The 19,567-nt window shown below is 32.9% G+C and overlaps 1 protein-coding gene across 6 annotated transcripts in view; it reads right to left on the minus strand.

The window, feature by feature from the left end:
• Window positions 1-19,567, minus strand: part of LOC140439295 (uncharacterized) — a 106,515-nt gene that overhangs the window by 64,285 nt on the left and 22,663 nt on the right. For 5 of the 6 annotated variants that reach the window (XM_072529118.1, XM_072529117.1, XM_072529122.1 and 2 more), the window contains exons 10-17: window positions 13,718-14,255; window positions 13,120-13,434; window positions 12,704-13,059; window positions 12,071-12,582; window positions 9,756-9,999; window positions 9,320-9,698; window positions 9,028-9,261; window positions 7,709-7,820 (exon numbers count right to left, since the gene is read on the minus strand). In XM_072529118.1, coding sequence (XP_072385219.1) covers window positions 7,709-7,820; window positions 9,028-9,261; window positions 9,320-9,698; window positions 9,756-9,999; window positions 12,071-12,582; window positions 12,704-13,059; window positions 13,120-13,434; window positions 13,718-14,255 — 2,690 coding nt within the window. The remainder of the gene's footprint in view (window positions 1-7,708; window positions 7,821-9,027; window positions 9,262-9,319; window positions 9,699-9,755; window positions 10,000-12,070; window positions 12,583-12,703; window positions 13,060-13,119; window positions 13,435-13,717; window positions 14,256-19,567) is intronic. The other variant, XM_072529121.1, reaches the window with a different exon arrangement.

A 19,567-nucleotide genomic window follows, 5' to 3' on the forward strand; every position in this document is an offset into this window, starting at 1 on the left:
GCAAGAAAAAGGTAAAATTAGAGGTAGAAAAAACGTTCTTTTGGATGACGAAACAAGAAATGTTATACGTCGCAAAAATTCATTAATTTCATTTTCGGAGTGAAATTCCAACACAGCAAATAATTTTTCAAGAGCTTGAAAACAATGACTTCTTACCAAGACATCTCGTAGAGTATTAATCAGGACTATGCGAGAAATGAACTTTCGATATGTAAAACGCAACAGAACAAATATTTTATTAGAAAAAGATTAAATTATGGTGTGTAGACGAAAATATTTAGAGGAAATACACAAAATTCGCAACATTGGACGGAAAATGTATTATTTGGATGAAACCTGGATTAACCAAGGTCATGCATACAGTTGAAAAAGTTTGACAAGATTTAAATATCAAAAGTAAACGCGAAGCATTTATAGAAGACTGATCTACAGGATTAAAAGCTCCATTCAAATGTTTAAATTACTAAAGTTTCGATATCTATATAAAGAGACCGTTTTCAAATGATAGTTATATTTATTTTTCTATAGCGTTTTGCTTGTGACATTCTGTATTTTTAGGAATAAGCCACAATATATTTATTCAATGTTTAATTTACTGACGTTTCGATCTCTATTCCAGAGACCGTTTTCAAAGTTAGAAAAAAAAAATAGAAAATATATAATATAAGATTATATGAATAAGATTATATAAATATATAATAATAAACAAATAAAATAAATATAACTATCATTTATATCTTTGAAAATGGTCTTTGGATATAGAGATCGATAAATATATTGTGGCCTATTTCTAACAAATATTCAAGAATTTAATAATATTAACGTTGAAATAAATCACTTTTCCAAATAGTGGAATCTGACTTTAAGTTCTATGCTTGTTACGTTCTTACTCTGGCTACCTCTTTTTTTCTCGATATTTACATTATTGTTATTCTCCCTCGTCGTTGCCATTAATAATCTCGTCGATTAATTATCCAGGCCATTAATATATCTCTAGAAAATAGCTCTCTTTTAATGATACAAAATAGTCTGGGTTATATCTTACTCTGTTTTAATATAAAGCTGACTGGCCACTATCCTTTCCAAAATATTCGTAAAATTCGCACTTGATTTTAGTAAATCACTAACCTATATTAAAAAGACCGACATACAAATAACAAAATTATTTTAATAGATATTACACAAAGTAAAATAATTTTTGTCTTGATTTTAGAATGAATATTATTTATCAAACTAGAAGACAGCTAATAAAACAAATTTTAACATCCACATATTTATGTAGACATTAGTGAACCTATTTAGAAAAACCACTGAATTGTTTCTAAAAAATTATATTGTTTATTATTATATCTATATTTGACGTTTTTAATAACCTGCCATTAAAAAATCCATGTTTTAGTGTTGTAGTAAGCTATTTTAATTATTTTCCTGATGTACACTTAATCAACATATCTGCCAACTATGCTTTGGATTCTATAAAGAGTCATTAATGTAATTATTTTGGCATTGTGTATAACTAAAAGCAAACAGTGCTATATAAAATTAGTCAAACACTTTGATGAGCTTTAACTTTTTTGAGAAAGGTGCCACGCAAATAAATTCAAGCATCTCTAATAGGAATGCTCTAACACTAGAAAGGTTATTACAAATTTATTAATAAAACTATGAGCCTATTAAAATTCCTTGAATTTATTTGGGAAACGTTGTCAAAACAATTATATATCCTCAAAAAGATATTCAGCTAATTTTGTGAAGCACTGTAGTAAAACTCTGAATATCCTGCTTATCTTGTTTTTATTTACTAACGATATTAAATAATACAATCACCAGCAATCCAACCAATATTTTCCTTAAATTTGATAACAATTATATTTTGACCATTTAATGAGTGTGATTTTTATTTTGTCCGAAATTTTATTACGATAATTAAAGCGTTGTTTCTGTCAAAACATTATATATAATAATCAAAAACCTTTCTGGTCTAAGGTTTAATTCACTTCTCAACAGATTTCTTCCATTCTTTGCAGTTTCGTGTCCACATCTTTGCATCTTCACCTGTCACTCCTCTTCTCTCCAATATCTCTCCGATTACTTCATCCCATGTCTGTCTTGGTCTTCCCCTATTTTGTTTTTCAATATGTGTCTTTTCACACTCTTCTAGCTGGTATGGTTTCTTTCATCTGGTGTAAATTACCCCACCAACTCAGCTGACTCTGTCTCCAATGTGAATTGTATTTTCAGTTGGTTCCTTATATCTGTGTTCCTTATTCTATCCATTTTGGTAACACCTTAAACGCTTCTTAAAAACTGCATCTCTATATAGCCTATATCTTCATTGGATGATACAGCTTTAGCGTTTTCTCTACTCTGCTGTTGATTTCTGCTTCTAGAGAACCTGTTTCTTCTATTATTACTCCTAAGCATGAAAAAAGTTTTAACTTGTTCTATTTTTGTTCCTTGAATTTATATATTAAGTGCTTCTCTTGTTTCTCCTATCTGTAAAACTTTTCGCCAGCAAATACACCTGAGATTTCTACTCTTTACAGGTTTCTATACCCTACAGTCAGCTTTTTACACCTTAAATATTAGGAACAGTGTTGGGCTAAGTGCTCCTCCCTGTCTTAAACTTCCATTTATTGTAAACGTATCAAATGTTAAATTATTACTAATTAAGGCATTGTTTTTCTCATTGTATATTTTTTGTATCATTAGTAACTTGTTGCCCATTCCTTTTTCTTTTAGTATTTTCTATAGTTTATGTCTTGGTACTTTATCGAAGGCTTTTTCTAGGTCAAGAAATGCTAAGTATATTTTCTTTTCCGCTTGCAGCGCTTTTTTAACTTTATGGAAGCGAGTATTTCCATTTTGACAATTTTTACCATAGTACCTTTGACTGCTGAATCGGAATCCGTCTTTACTTTCTCTATCTATTACAGATTTTTCAATTTCAGACTGGAGAGACAGACGGACTGACGAACAAACAAACATAGTCTAGAGATTCGAAATATTATTTTTCGATCCAATAGAAATTAACTGCCCCAGATGCGTTCATTCGGATATAATACGCAAATGTTTGTAAAGGTGAAACCGACATTACTTATTAAGAAACCATTTGTTTAAAACATACACTACACAAAATGATTATTTCTAAAAAAATATACTGAAAAAATGACACTCAACCGGGATCAATAGTGTTGCATTATATCGATATCAAATTTAAACGAAATTTTGAAAGGATCATTGTTGGTGAGTTCCGTATAATGTATATTCACAGATATTATATTAAGAATATCCTCGTATAATAGTTATTATAATTAACTATGCCTCATTTTTACATCTAAAATGAATAAATTTAAAAAATGAACACAAATGCAAAATAATAAAGCAAAAGGGCTAACTTGCGCAAACAATGTGTTAGGATTATATATAATGTAAGTTGTAAAAAATATTGAAAAGAATAAAAGGGATAACACTTCAACACGTTTTTTCAAATCTAATTAAAGGGATACAAAAACACAAAAATAACAATTTTGTTAGTGACAACCCGATAGCCCGTAAAGCTCAAAATGAGCATGCTTCAAAGTATTAATCATAAAGAAATGTTAACACTAGATGCAATACTGACGGTATTTTCCTTTTTTTCAATATTAATTTCGCACAGATGACGATTTACTAAGTATTAGTCGGGTAGTCACTCAAAGTGAGACACTGCTGTACTTTTAACTAAGTGACTACCTCCAAACTATCGTATAAACGCCTTTTTCAGATGTTTTAAAAAGCAATATTGCAATTATTTTACTCCAAAATCCATAAAAGATACGTATAGTGTGCGTTTAAAGTGCCCATTAATTTTTTTTCTGAGTCACGAAAAAAGAATCAACAAATTTTTGGGTACCTGAACTAAGATCCACGGAATAATTCGTTTAAAAGCTATAACACAGTATTTTTCTATATTTTTGAGCGATTCTGTGGCGCCATTTCAAAATGGTGATGTTCGATATTCGATGGCGACTGTGTTAAAAAAATGTATGGACTCCTAAATAGTATTTTAATAATTTTGACGAAAACCACTCAAATAAGCCTATTTATTTTCCTGGTTTACCAAAATACAATAGAATTCATTTGTTTATTTATTGACAACTGTCAAAAATATGACCCTATCGACATTTTTCTTAAATGACAATATATGGAATGTGAAAGATTATTTGAAATCTTTTTTATTATTAAAAAAAGTATGGACTACCCCTAATCATTTTGTAATTTCCAAATGTTTTTTATTGACACATGTCAATAAAAAAATTATAAATTATGACGTTATCCACATATTTTATTAAATGACAATATAGAGCATGTGATACATTTGAAAGCCCTTGTTTCACTCAGAAGATTTTTGTATGATTCTGTCGCGCCGTTTCAAAATGGCGATCGATAAATTGTTAAAATTATCTAAAATTGACTCTCAGCGAATGAATAACTCCTTCTTGTTTCTAGCAGCATACTAAATGAAACAAGAGCTTCAAATGATGAAGTATCACATGCTACAACAACCAAACTTACACGGAATCATCTGATATTTCTGATTATTTTAATCGAATTTTAAAAAACCAAACTAGGAAGTCAAAGAATATTTATTTTAAAACAATTTAATCACCAATACATAAAAATTAAAGAAAACAATAAATTCTTGAAATAAAAAATTTAAACTATTTGTTTTGAAGTCAATAGCATAAAAACTTTCAACGTAAAACGGATACCGTTTAAATTTTTTTCGTAGTCTAGTAGTAATAAGTGTTACCACCCCTAGCCCTTATGCAATCTTCAATTAGCGTGGGCATGCTCCTAACAAATTGTCAACATTTTGTTGTGGTAGTTTGTTCAATTCCTCAAGAGCAGCTTCTACTAGCTGTGCGGCGTTTTCAGTGTTTGAGGCAATCAATTTCGTGCTGCCTGGATAACTCGGGAACCCCTAACTGTCTACTGCTGTATAGTCCTTGGACACGAAGTATTTTTCTTATCGTTTCAACCGAAACACTTATAACTGTAGTTTCCAAAATTTGGCTGTGGAGCTGCGGGTCAGAAATTGTTGGGTCACTTCTAGCTACTTGGACAACAAAACGATGTGGCGAGCCGTTGTTACTTGTCGTTGGTGTTTGTCTTGGTCTATTCTTAAGCGTTCGTAATTCCTGATATCTAGCTTAGGTTTTTGATACAACACCCAGTGTTACGCCTCCACTGCACTCCATATTTCTCCTTTACACATCCGTTAACCCCACATAAGGCATATTTTTATATTGACCTATTTGAGCGTTTTCTATAAAAACTGAAGATTGCCAAATCATGTGGAATACTTACTTCGCACTATCGCAATTAAATAATACACAGCCACCATTTTGATATTGCGCGACAAAATCGGACAAAAATTCAGGAACATGCTGAGTAGAAAAAGACTCTCAAATGATGTATTATTTGGAATATAATCCGTTTTAGAATAATTTTACAAAATGGCGTCCATTCGCCATATTTACTGATTACGTCACTAAAATATCTTAAAACCATTGTGCAGATGACATAGTTCTGTAACCCAAAAAGATATTAATTTAACTTTTATGGCTCAGAAAATAGTTGGGGGAGTGCGGACCTTAGATACGCACTGTATAGAGGGTATGTACATTCTTATTTTTATTTAGAAAGACTTATCAAGTGTAACAAATTTTCCAGAAGCTACTTCAGTTAAGTTGTTGGGTGGACAAACAAAGAATTTGTTATCGAAAAACTAACACTTATCGGAAATGATACAGAAAAAAACATTATTACAGCATTTTCTGTGTCATTAAAAATCCGTTTACTAATTGATAACGACAATGACTTTAGTAAATTTTAGCGAAGGTTTTTTTATAGTTTTTTACATAAACTTGTGTCACTTTAACAATAGTGAGTGCTAAGGAAAAGAAAAGAACATTAAGTGTAATTTCGATCAACTTTCGGGGAGCTCTATTCGCAAAAATTGAGTCAATTCACCAAAAACCTGAAGCTATGCAACAAACATGGAAAAATTAGTAGGAAAGATGCTGGTGTCAACAGATATGTCCAAGATAAATACTGATTTGTCTTCTAAGATAAGGACCAGACAGGAGAAGATAAATATTGAAAAAAGAACTCAGACCGATTTTGGTAATATTAACTTTTACAACGGTTACAAAAGTCGTTTGGAAAGTATGGTACTGGACGATGGTAAGAGACTCAGAACTCGTAAAAATGCTGAGTTTAGCCAAGCACTTTTCGAGAAACGCTAGTCAGAGCACTGGAATTCGAGGCAGCGATGAGCAGTTCAATATGTTTTATCGGGGATCGAAGATGCATAAATGAGGTTAAAGAAATCACTCATAATGCTCTCCTGCCAATACAGCTACAGAATTATCCAAAATCGAAAAGGTTCGCCAGAAGTTCGTGAAAGGACTTCTAGCGTTCGCTTTGGTGAAAAAAGCGTTCGCTTTGGTGAAAATGAAAGCAGCAGTTTTATTTGGTAGCACATAAAAATGGCATAAAGGGGTGGTGTCGCAGAAACAATGATTTCTTCTGCTGGTCCTTTCTTCAAGCTGGCTGAGACAATCACTCGACAGGAAGTCGACAAGAATACGGAATATTTGATACCAGTTGTAACAGTGACATCTTAAAAAGTGAATTTAAATAAAGATAAAGTAATTGAAAATTTTGTATTTCAAATAAAGTATTCTTCAGGCAACTGCTTTTTTTGATTTTGAAAAAGCATTATTTTGATTTAACTAGTTTCTGGAAAAATTATTACACTAGGTTGGATGTTTGTTTCACACAATATTATCATGAGGAGCATCATATTATAAGTTTGTACTGCAAATAAAGAATACACATTTTGGTGGAACTTTGAAAAACATTCAGGATTCTAAACACAGAAAGTCGTAATACAATTTTTACAACACATAACTTTTTACATGTCTGGAATGTTTATTTTATGATAAGTTATGACAAGCCGTTCGATCCCGTTTACAACGATTAGTGTAAACATTGTTAAATACAGTCAAAAACATTTCAATTTCTCAAAAGAGTTTAATTAAAATTTGGTATAAACTGATAACTTGGACAAAAATATCATAACTGCTCACAAAACTAACACCAGTAAATTATTTATAAATTGTCTTTGATGTTTACAGGCCGTGATTTGATAATATTCCTTCCTGATGTTTCGTCTACGACTGCAGCAGACAGCATGGAAGGCGATGCGGCAACTAGTCGAAGCTAACTTAGCCGAAGACAGTTACAAACATTGCTGCATCGCGTTTGAACGATCGCGTTACACTCGTAGACGAAACAAATAATATGTCGTATACAAATAAACCGTAGATATTCTATATTCGAGTGTCTCCTCTATCGTTCATAAGTATTTCTACAACTTTGCATATTGAATCTTAAAACATCTTTTAATCAATGACGAATGTAAGTTTCTTTAATAAATAATCGATCACAAGAAAGGTTAAAATGAATTTATTATATAGTATATGGAACGAATAGAATCTTAGAATCATAAAAACAGATACAAATACTACAGGGTTACGGATAGCTGAATAGTATTTATATTTTAATGTAATTTCGCGGAATCTTTCACAATCTAAACAACAAACAAGAATTCGTAACTAAATATTGGCACTTTTAAAAATTGTACAGTTAACTTTACCTGCTGGGCCTTCTTCATTCTCAATTGGCTTCTATTATCTCTTGCATGTTGAAGATATGGAGCTTTCTGTTCTTGACTTAGTGTCCTCCATTTCTTGATTATTTGCTTGTATCTGTCAAACAATGTTAATATATTAAAATGATTTAAAAATACATAAATATCGCCTCGGTAGTGCAATGTGTAGAAGGATAATTTACCGATCTTACACAGGAAGGGTCACGATATTAATGATTCTATTAAATAAAAAAGGTGTTTTCATGTTCATGGACTACCTAAGTCTACTACATAAGTCTGGCGTCACAATGGGCGCGGATTTTAAAAACTTTTCCAAACAATTTTATTTTGTGTGTATTTGTCCCATAAAAAGTTGGAAATATTGTTTTTTTTTAATTGTTTGAAGAGTAAATAAAGATTTTTGGTTATGAACATTCATTCTATGCGATTGGTATTATTTGTTGTTCGCGAACTTGTGAGGTAAGAATATCAAAGTATTAAGATATTTAGTATGAATTTTCATATTTGAAGGTTATGTTGTTGTTTGATTAAAACTTTAATTATTTTTCTGTATTTCAAGGTGTTTTGTTGTTGTTTTTATCAGGGTTATTTCAAAATAAATCAATAAATCATTGAATTTATTTACGAAGTTGAAAAATATTTAAATTAATGTTTTATTCTTTTTTCGTTGCCAGTGATGTTATCCTGTAAAATACTAAAGATATTCGTTTTCTCTTAGTTTAAGTTGTAATATAACATTCTGTGGAAACCTTTCTATCAAATTGGCATAATGAGTGTTTAAAAAAATGTTTTATGCATGTTTTCTAATTTACAACAAACAAATTGTTTTAGATCTCAAAATCACCATAAAATAGGTTAAGTAAAACTGCCAATTATTCTCATTTGTTTTATTTGAGTTTTGGTTATTCGAATTTACAGTGTTGTCGGTGCAAATTCTTCTAGTATAGGTATAACTTTTCGAAGGACGTTCAAAAATACACATTTAGATTCGTATACGAAATTTTTTTATTCGAGTTAACTCATATACGAAAAAATTCGATTGAATTCGAAAATACGACCTCTGGTCTAGGCCAACTAAATATCAATATATATTCTCTTACCAACTTTTTATGTATCTATTCTGAGAAATAAATATTTAGTCTTAAATAAAACATTACTGATTTTACTTCCTTCTTATTACTGTATAGGCGAATTATAGCTTCACTTTACCAGGACTTTCCTGGTTTAGTTTATTCACCCAATTAATCTCACAACAATTAAATAATAGTATCATTCTAAAAATGTAAGTTTAAATGTCAACATACCTATCAGACCAAACCGGAAAATCTTTCTTCCATTCTGGATGATTCATATTAGCATAGAGAACGGCAGAAATTGTAGCACCGTTGCCCAAACTTTCGTCGGCTTTCATCTTTTCCGAGGAACGCTGATTGTACGTTGAAGGAACTCCTACGTTGGTACTGTCTATTTCAGGAGTTTCGGGAACTCCGACCCAGGCGTTAGGAGACTCGGTAAAAGCAGGACTGAACTGAGGACTACTACAAAAATTAAAAATTACTAGTATACAAAAAGTTTTTGTTAACATTTATAACTTACTTGCTATATTCTGAGTGGTAAGGTGATGGTGGAGGAAATCCTACTGGTGAATTTAAATTGACTTGGCTCACATTGGGTAACGTTTTAGGACGAACAGCAGGAGTCATCATGGAATGCTGAGCTAAACTTGGCTGAGGAGTATTGTTGGAAAAAAGATTACTTCCTTGTATGGCAAAATTGCTGCTCTCTTGTGATTCCTGTGATTCATCAGTCAATACACCCTTAAATATGTCTTCTACATCCTTGCTGTTGATATTAGAAATCGATTCCAGATTAAAATGTGGTCCTAGAATATCACTCAACTCATCTTTGGTTTCTTTCGAGTTGCCGGAGCTGCCCAATGTGTCAGTCAACTCAGTATCATCTTGAAGGTTGGTATCTAAAAAATATTAAATGTGAAGAACGACATATATATTAAAAATTTGTTAACAAATACCTAAACCTTCCAGTGATTCTGTATTTTTAGTAAGCTCGTCATCATCTTCCATAATACTATTAACTATTTCTGCATCAAGTAAATCTCCAGGTAAGGCAAGTACATCTTTTAAGTCTTCTGTATTATCGTCGTCTTCTTCCTTTATCATTGGAGATGATTTAATATCCTTCAGCGAGTCTTTAATACTGGCTATTGCTTGCTTTTCACTTTTGCTCGAGACTGCAGCTACAGCCATCAATTCATCCTAAAACACACGGAATCCATAATACTATTTCATATTCCGATATTGTTTATTTGTTTACTATCTAAAAGTTTAATAAAACTCATTAATTCGCTTTTTAATAAATTATACAGGGTGTTTCAAAAAAAGGTAACCCCGTCTCTAGGGTAGGTAAAAAACTGAAAAATAATTGGGGTTTGCTTAGTAAAAAATTTTTGTAACGCCATCCGTTTTCAAGATACAGGGCGTTGAAGAAAAAAAACGCATTTTTTACGATTTTCCCGAAACTACTAGCAACATTGTAATGAAATTTTATACGAATATGTTTTGGAAGCTGATACATCCCATGAATTTGTTTTTATATCTGATTCTCATAGAGGGCGCTAGTTACACGGATCGTACTAAGTATTAGTCAATATAACTTTTTTAAGAGTATAATTATTAATCAAAATTTCAAGTAAACTTAAACATCATTCAATTTTACACGAAAAAGGTACTCTTGGTAAAACTCGATACTGTGTACCGTTTTCGGAATATTTTGATTTGAAAATTATGAAGTAGTAATTGATGCTGGTATAAAATAGTTAGTAATTAAACAAAACTCACAAGAAGAAAACCTAGTTTTTTACCTACCCTAGAGACGGGGTTACCTTTTTTTGAAACACCCTGTATAATATAAGTCAACATTTAATTTTTGGAAAACATTCAAAATTAAAATCTATCGCAATAAAGTAAAGTAAAAATGCAGTAGTGTCCCCATATCGGTGCTGTTAGTTAATTAAAGAATTTGAGGACGGAACTGCCGGTGATATGAATATCTTCCCAAAGATTGATGAAGACATTCGAGGGATCATTCAAATGTTGAATGTAGGAAGATATTATTTGGTTTAAGTGTTGTTTAAGTTGAACAGAACATATTGCTAAACTTGTTCTCCTATAATTTCTGCCTCTACCATCGCCGAGCAAAATCCGCTCGCTTTTAAGGTCTCACGCCCAAATGTTTTGCACTTTTGCTGTCACACTCCCATATTTTCCAGGACCTCACTTTTAGCCTTCTGCCCCGAATTGTATTCCCTTATGGCTCTTCTTGGCAATCTATCCTCATCCATCCTCACTACATAACCAACTTATAGAAGTTCCTGAAGCCTAGCGATTTCTTAGATAGGCAATTCTTTGAACAGTTGCTGAAGTTTATTTTTGTATTTGTATCTGAAGAGTCCAAAAATCTTTAGCATGTTTTTTTTCAGCCTTTCAGCTTTTCATCAAAAAAATCCGCCTTTAGCATTATTTGTGGATACGTATATCACGGGGTCACCAGACTCAAGAGTGCCTGATGAAGGAAGGTTGGGCAATGGAATAGTCAGCATTCCCCTAAAATGCGACTACGAAACTTTTAGGTCGATCTCTGAGTGACGGATCAAGACATAATTAAGTTATGTTCTAATAAAAATAGGGAGGAGAAAGAAATTTATTTAAAAGAAATCGAATACACACAGGAAAATTTTAGAAAATTTTATAGAAAACATAATCAAGTATGTCCCACTTATGGAACATGACATTCTTACCAGAATGGTCAACGATTCCTTCAGGTTCATGTATAACCGCGATGGACTTCAGGAAGAACCGAAAATGTCCAGCTAGCAAGCATGAGCGAGCGGTATAAAAGGAAAAGATATAAGCAACAGTTAAAATAAGATTCACGTACTTGCCGTAGTAGTCATTTTAAAAGAGTCAGACGCGCATGGAATTTCCAAAATTCAAACGTATAAAACTCCTCTTTTTTTTTCCTCTCTTTCTATAAGCTCAACGAATCTTTTAATAAACAAAAAATCAATTTTACAAAAAACAGTAAATTTGTTGTCTAAGAATTCATATTTTAATATTTGCAATGTAATAAATCATAAAATGAAAGTGACAAGGCTGCAAAATATTGAACACTGTGTATAATGTTTACATAATAATAGTAAGGGCAAATAAACATAAATCAGTAAAATATTTACTTTTGTATTCTTAATAATTTTGTATGGATTCGATTAAAATTTTAATAATTAAAAAAATAATAATAAAAATAGAATAGAATAATCTAATCATTCACCTGAGACAAATTGATGGATTTATACTTCACAGATTTTTCGTCGTCGCTACTACAACTGTCGACTTCTTTTTTACAATCAACAGTTTCTAAAAGATCTTTACCGAAAAAGGCTTCTTGTAAGTACGCCGGAAAAGTTTCGGCTAGCTTGCTTTTTGGTTTTCTTCTAATCGGTTTTCTTTTTGGTTTATCTCCATCAACAGGCATGGGAGGTAGGAGCTCCGTAGGTGTAGCACTGCCAGACTGGATAACCGAGGAATCGATTTCATCGTTATCCTGACCGGTTCGAATGCCTCTCATTCTGACTAGAAAACCACCTATGCCTAGTTTCTGTAGATTCCGTTGTCTCTTGCGCCTTAAGACGCTGATTCCGCTCTCCATGGTAAACACCGTGAAACCTTCAGGTGCGGGACCATCCTCCTTTGTCCAAATCATGCCTTCTTTGTATAGCTCTTGAGGTTCGTCTTTGACGTCGACCAATTCTAGTTTAGCACTGTCTTCTAAAGCAGTCGCTCCTATAAATAAAATTATTTGACCAAGACTCATTTAAAAAAATCTGTTTTGGAGATTTTTTGTTTTACGAAAAAAAAGCAAAACGATCAAAATCACAGTTATCTAAAAAAACAATGCACTTACCACCAGCATTTCCGCCTGCTATAACAGATTCAATTGTAGCCATAATACCGGCTTCTTTATCCTGCACGGTAGGAAGTTTTTTCCGTTTCTTTCGCGAGCCATGATGTTCCAAAGCTAATGATTTAATAAAGCTGTTCCCCATCTCACTTAGGTAAACACCGTCCAAATAAAAACTCGAACTTTTCCCGACTTCAGGACTCTTCGTAGGGGTTGGTGGTTTTGGAGCGGGCGGCGGCGGTACAAGGTGGGGTGGTGGTACATCTCTTGGCCGACAAAGGATGCAGTTGTAACCGTCTTCTGCACATTTTTCGGCATCGTCTTCGTTTTTTATACAATCACAGGAACCATGAAGCCATCTATTATAACAAATTAAAATTAATTTTTTACTTATAGTAATAAGTATTGTTAATATTTACCTCTCACATTGAACGCACTGAATAATCAGTTCTCCATCACCATACGGCTCGTTACAACTAGGACAATTGAGATGTGATGCGCATGGGCCACACTGGGTAGAGCTGTTCATCCAATTGCAGTTAAAACCAGGATCGGTAGCCCCACAATTGAGACACATCGCACACCATTTGCATTTCCAATTGCCGTGAGGAACGTAGTCGAGTGGTGGATCCATGCAGTAGATATGAAACGATACGTCACAGTCATCGCAGAGTATCAGGCGAGCTTCGTCGTTTCGCTGACCACAACCTTCGCAAATCGTACAGTCCAAACATCTGCAATCATAACAGGATATAAATATAAATAAATAATCAATCCGTTATCAAAATTACTCTGAAATTACTATTGATATTCACTATATTTTCTTTGGGGTTAATTTTTAATAACAGTCAAAAACATGCTAAAAACACAATTCGAATTTCTTAAGATAGTTCATACAATTGTCATCTGTTTTCTTAATATGTTATAATTTTGACTGCACTAATTCCAAAATCTAATATACCAACCTTTATACTAATTAATTGACTACAAAATAAGTTTAAATATTAATGAACATACCTCCATCCCTTCTCCAATATAACTTTTGTTATTTTGACATTGATGCAGTATGGATGGTAACACTGTCCGCACTGCACACAACTGATCAAACATCCTTCTTGGTCCATTCCAAGCGCTCCACACATGACACAAATATCTTGCGTCAACGTATACTTATCTTTGGCAGAACATAAAACCAATCTATTTTCCACGCCCGGCTCTTCGTCGCTTTTTCCATCGGCAGTCGGTCTTTGAAGTCCAACACCAGGTACGCCGAAAATACCGCACATTTTTGATTTATGGCCCCTTTTCCTATTAAAATCCGATAATCGAGATCGTTTCATAAAACCCATTTTACCGGGAGGTACTTTACCTGTACCTTTTGGCCTACCGGCAATGGGAAAGTTAATGCGCTTTTTCGCAATTTTGCTAGCGAACGGTTTTCCTTTGCCCATACCCATGCTACGGGCAAATTCGTCTGGAGAAGGCAGGTCAAATTCTGAGGTGTCATCGTAAAGAGATTCATGAGAAGCTGGTACATCCGATGAATCTTCAATACCTAGAATTGAAATTTATTAATGTAATATAAAGAAAAATATTAACGAATTAGCTATGTCTATGGGTGTTCCTATAGACAGTCAATGCCAGTAACCAGTCAGAAACTATTTAAATATTAGTAAAGCAAATATATAACAAAGAATAATATACTAGCCAGTGTCCCGTCTATTAATTTTTCAGATGTTAATAAAACAATGATATCTAATTATTACTTCATTTTTGAAGATATAACAAAAGTTCCAGATGTATCGTAAAAATTAGAATTTTATGGAGACTAACAACCGAGTCTTTTTAAAAAAATTAGCAGAAAAGCCTGGTTTTAACACTAGCAATAGGGAAGGAGTTTTTTGACTGGTTAACCAAATACAACTAACAATTAAATAGATAAATATGATTTTCTTCGTAAAAAAATCAGCTGTTGAAGTAGTTATCGAAAATAATTAAATCTAGCAGTACAAACCATTTGAAGTTGGTCATCCAGGTCAAAAATGATAACATCGTGTGTGTCTAATAAGATTGGAGCTAATAATGACGATAAAAGCCACGCATGTGTTTCTGAGATATGCATGATGCATGAAAATGTGTTTCTATGATAATATGCATATAGTGGAGCTTCGACAATAGCGACGATATTTACTTTATAGGTTAGGCTTTATTCAATATTTTACATCCAACTAATTAATTTGAAATATTCGTTTAATGAATGATTCTGAAGAAGAAACATTGCATTTAAGATGCTGTTAAATATTATATTGTTGAAACTGCAAAAAAGAAAGCAACTTCTCTGCAACCCTTATAAATATTCCATATCTTGGATATATCCATACTTGGTCAAAAACAAATCTAATATAGTTTTTTTTTTCACAAGAGCGGAATCTAATAAATATTTTAATAATTAAATTGTCAATATTCATATCGAACAGTATATTAAAATCAGATAGAAAAAACAAAATATACTAAACAATTATCGTCGCTCTTATACTTACTCGGCTGCCAAGATTGTTTCAATGCATCGCTCCATTATAAACACCTGCATATAAAACAATGGTATCGTTTTGTTTACTTCCCTAGTACCACAGCTTTTATCGTTTCTCACAGCTCCAACATAAACATACACTAAGAAGAAACTCAGAAATTTCTACAAACAATGCAGGAACTAGAGGAGAATGTTAAAAAAATAATACCATAGACATTGTACAAGCTCCAGACCGGATGTTAAATGGAGAGTAGACAGGTTTCAGTTAATATTCCAAAACGGGTAAGCTGTTAAATCCTAAAGGATATAAAAATTTATTGGAAGTAGTTTAAGGAAAAGAGAAACCAATATATTCGCCACGCTCGGCTCTTCGTAGTTTTTTCCATCGGCAGTCGGTTTTGAAGTCCAACACCAGGTACGCCGAAAATACCGCACATTTTTTATTTATGGCCCTGTTTCCTATTAAAATCCGATAATCGAGGTCGTTTCATAAAACCCATCTTACCGAGAGGTATCTTCGTTAAAGATGCTAATATTTGTTTTTATGGGCAGTGGAAAACTGTCCACCACTAGTAATTTTCCCATACGGGCGACTTCCAGGTGCTATTCATACATTATGCCAGATACGTGGGTCATGGGCCGACAGATTTAATTTAGAAGAAACAGGACGTTTTTGAGTATATGTGAGTTAAGCTGCTTCTTCCTAAACCACTACTTGTTTTAGTTGACAGACATAAATCTCACATAATATGTAACTCAGTGAATACAGTGAACAAAACAGAATTATTTTATATTCACTGTCCCCAAATGCTCGCGAAATGCATCTAGCTGATGTAAGCGTCTCTAAAACTCTGAAAGCACAAAGCAGCATGCTAATGGCAACAAAAGCCTGCAGCGTTGTAACAACTTTCTGTTGTACAAACATTTGTGAACAATAATGAAAAAATGGATTTCGAAACTGCGAACTTTTACCCATTTAATACAGTTGAAGAAGTGCCGTTGGCTATTCAAAATACATTCAATATTAAGAGAATTTAATCAAACAAAGTTATTGGAATAAAAAAAACGTTACTGACTTCGAATGATTTTATATCAACAGAAAAAATACTTGGTAGCGCCAGAAAAGCAACTGCTTCAGAAGAAACTGGGCTAGGAGTAGGTTTAATTGTTTTCTTAGCTGATATGAGTGTTCAAACATAGCACCTTTTCTGGAAGACGCCCGTTATAAACCGATCGTACTGCAAACATAGCATTTTATATGGCTTTAAAACTACAAACACTGATGGCACTGAAATATATTTCAGTTTGGCGCAATTAAGGACTATTTCTGAATACGACGATACAACTTAAAATATAAAAAACAATCAAAAAATTTGTTGTAAGTGCTTAGCTTACAGTCAGTGGCAGAACATCAATCTACACCTCCAGAAAATGCCTAGTAGTCCAGTCGGGAGTAGTATTAAGTTGGTTATTATAAGTTGAACCTTAGGTTTTTTTAAAAATAGGTCCAAAAGGTTGTTTATAATTATAATTTTGGTATATTTTAAGTGAAGCAATTGTAGAAAAATCAGAAACGGTAAATATATTCTTCTTATTTTAAGCTAGACATGTTAATCTCCGGAACTTGGTTATAAGACCTTTGTACCAAACACTATTATATCTATATGCTGATGTCTACTAAAAGTAAAATTGTTTGCAATTAAATTTCCTGTCAAAATTTGATAGTGCAATAACAAAATTTTCCTCGTAGAAATTTTTTCTCAAAACTCGCCCGGAAAAAGTTTCTGAAAATTTGTATGTAACATTTAAAGATATCTGCCAAAGACTGATCTAAATAAAAATGGTATACCTGATTTCAGTTTTTGCATAATTGTGCTTTTGTCCGGAAAGTTACAAACCTTTCCAAACTTTGGGGACTGGAAAACTCTTCGTTACAAAAATCATCGATTTTTTACATATAAAAGAGCAAACAAGCTTTCAAAATTCATTTTTCAGTAAAGAGTTTTCTGATTTTTCATAAAAAGATATTTTAACAGCTTTTTTATTTATTTCACAATATTTTGAATAACTTTTCTATCGGTCTATAGCATTGGTCGTATATACCATATAATATCCATACTTTCTAGGTCATTCTATTAAACATATTAAAAAATAGGTGCCTTTTTCCTGAATTTTACACAACAATCTATCGGATATATTTTTACAAAAATCTAAGGTCCCACTCACTACAACCAACTTAAGCTATTTTTGGACAGCTCCTGACTCGCCTAAATACAGCCTACAGCTACCAGAATACAGGTGCTTATAAAGACTGATTGGTTTTATCTACCATTTTTATAGCAGATGCCTGTTAGACAAAACATAAAAGAAGATACTATTAAGAAGAAAAAATTTCAAAAACATCCAAGAACTTCAGGCATCTTAAAAAGAAAGAAACACAAATACAAAATCGTTGAAAAGAAACAGATATATAAGGCACGTTAATTTCAAACCATATGTAAATGAAAAATACCAAAGATAAAAAAAAAGGTTGAGTAAAGATGATCTTGATAGTGATGCTGAGAATGATGCAGATAAAAATGCTGGCTGTGACATGTCCCACATAGTTTCATTTAAAATGTACTAAATATAAAGATATTAATTATTGAATATACCCAGATCAAATAGACCGGTGCAACAACACTTTATTGACGATATAGAACATGTAAATAGATTCACATACCTAGGAATGGATCTGGTCGCAAGCAATGAAGAAGAACCGGAAATAAATAGAAGGCTTATGCTGGCAAATAAAGCCTATTTCGCGATGGGCCACATATTCAAATCGCGAGACGTACACCGGAAAACAAAACTCCGGGTCTATAAAACAATAATCAGGCCCATAGTAAGTTATGGTTGTGAAACATGGGTGGTGACACAGAAATCTGCCAATGCATTAGATGTGTTTGAAAGAAAAATATTACGTAGGATCCTGGGCCCAATAAGTGAAAACAACAATTGACGAATTAGGTATAATAGAGAAATATACGAGCAATATAGCGAACCAACTCTAGCACAACACACTAAAATGCAGAGATTACGGTGGGCAGGGCACGTGGTCCGCATGCATGAGAATAGAATCCCCAGAAAATTATTAAATGCAAGAATGCAGGGATAGCCTGCAGTAAAAGTGTGCAGATTTGCTTCTAAATAAAAATTGTGTATAGTGTTTGATGCGTGTGTGGAACAAGCCAAAGGAGTGGCAGCAGTTCAAAGCAGAATTTACATCCTGTAGTAAGGAAAACAGGTGTAGCATATATGTAGTGCTAATCGATGAAGTGAAAATCCTTTCGATTAGTAAGAAAGTGTATTCCTGTGGGATAGATGTTTATCCAGGAGTTGTTTTGGAGAAACTGTAGCGGCGTTAGTGTCTGTGAGAGACTTTCACCAGCTAAGGAGAACAGGAGTATGTGAAGCATCCAAGAATACGAGCAGTAGATCGTCAGAGATAGCACAGTCGGAAGAGAAAAGGAGCCAATAGAAAAATTGTGTAAATAAAAGTTCAGTCTGATATACAATAAAAAAAAAGGACTTTCAACCACACTCATAACGACATCATAACTAATTTGATTCTTTCAACATTTTGTTCAGCTATACGATTTCATAATAAATATAAAATTTAATTAAGAGATCTTCTTTTTGAGTACAAGTCATAATGAGTATTGATAATTTGTGTATGAACATTAGACAATTTTTATTACGTATTAAAGCATAGGCTATATGTTTGGTTTAATTATAAATTTATTTGGAACAGGTGGTTGGAAGACCTAAAAAGAGATGGGAAGACGAAGTCGATGAGGATGCCAGGAACTGCCTGGGAACGCGTTCATGGAAAAGAACAGTGGTAAATCGAGATGATTGGAGAAGCCTGTTGAAGGAGGCCAAGGCCCGATTTGGGCTGTAGTGCCATTGGATGGATGGATGGATAATTATTGAATATAAGAATTGATAGTAATTGAATTCAGGTGTGTTTTATGTGTCTTGTTATTAAAATTAATAGTGAAACACATCAGGCTGGCCACTGAATTTTAAGAGGCTGTATTATGTAAGTAAAAATGAAACTAACTATTCTTTTTTAATTTTCGTTTTAACGTGAATTATTTTCTAAACAGAAAAGTACTTTACATGTCCGCAAGAAAAATAAAATTCCTGTAATTGGCTGTATACCAAGAATCACAAAAGTTTTATTTTAAAAATCCTTTATAAAAGGTATATAATTAAAAAGACCCTTTCGGGCTACATCACAGAACGTTTTCGGACTAAAAAGTCCATCATCGGTGTATTATTACGTATTTATG

This window comes from Diabrotica undecimpunctata, chromosome 4 (genome assembly GCF_040954645.1).
Source record: "Diabrotica undecimpunctata isolate CICGRU chromosome 4, icDiaUnde3, whole genome shotgun sequence".
Taxonomy (NCBI): Eukaryota; Metazoa; Arthropoda; class Insecta; order Coleoptera; family Chrysomelidae; genus Diabrotica; species Diabrotica undecimpunctata.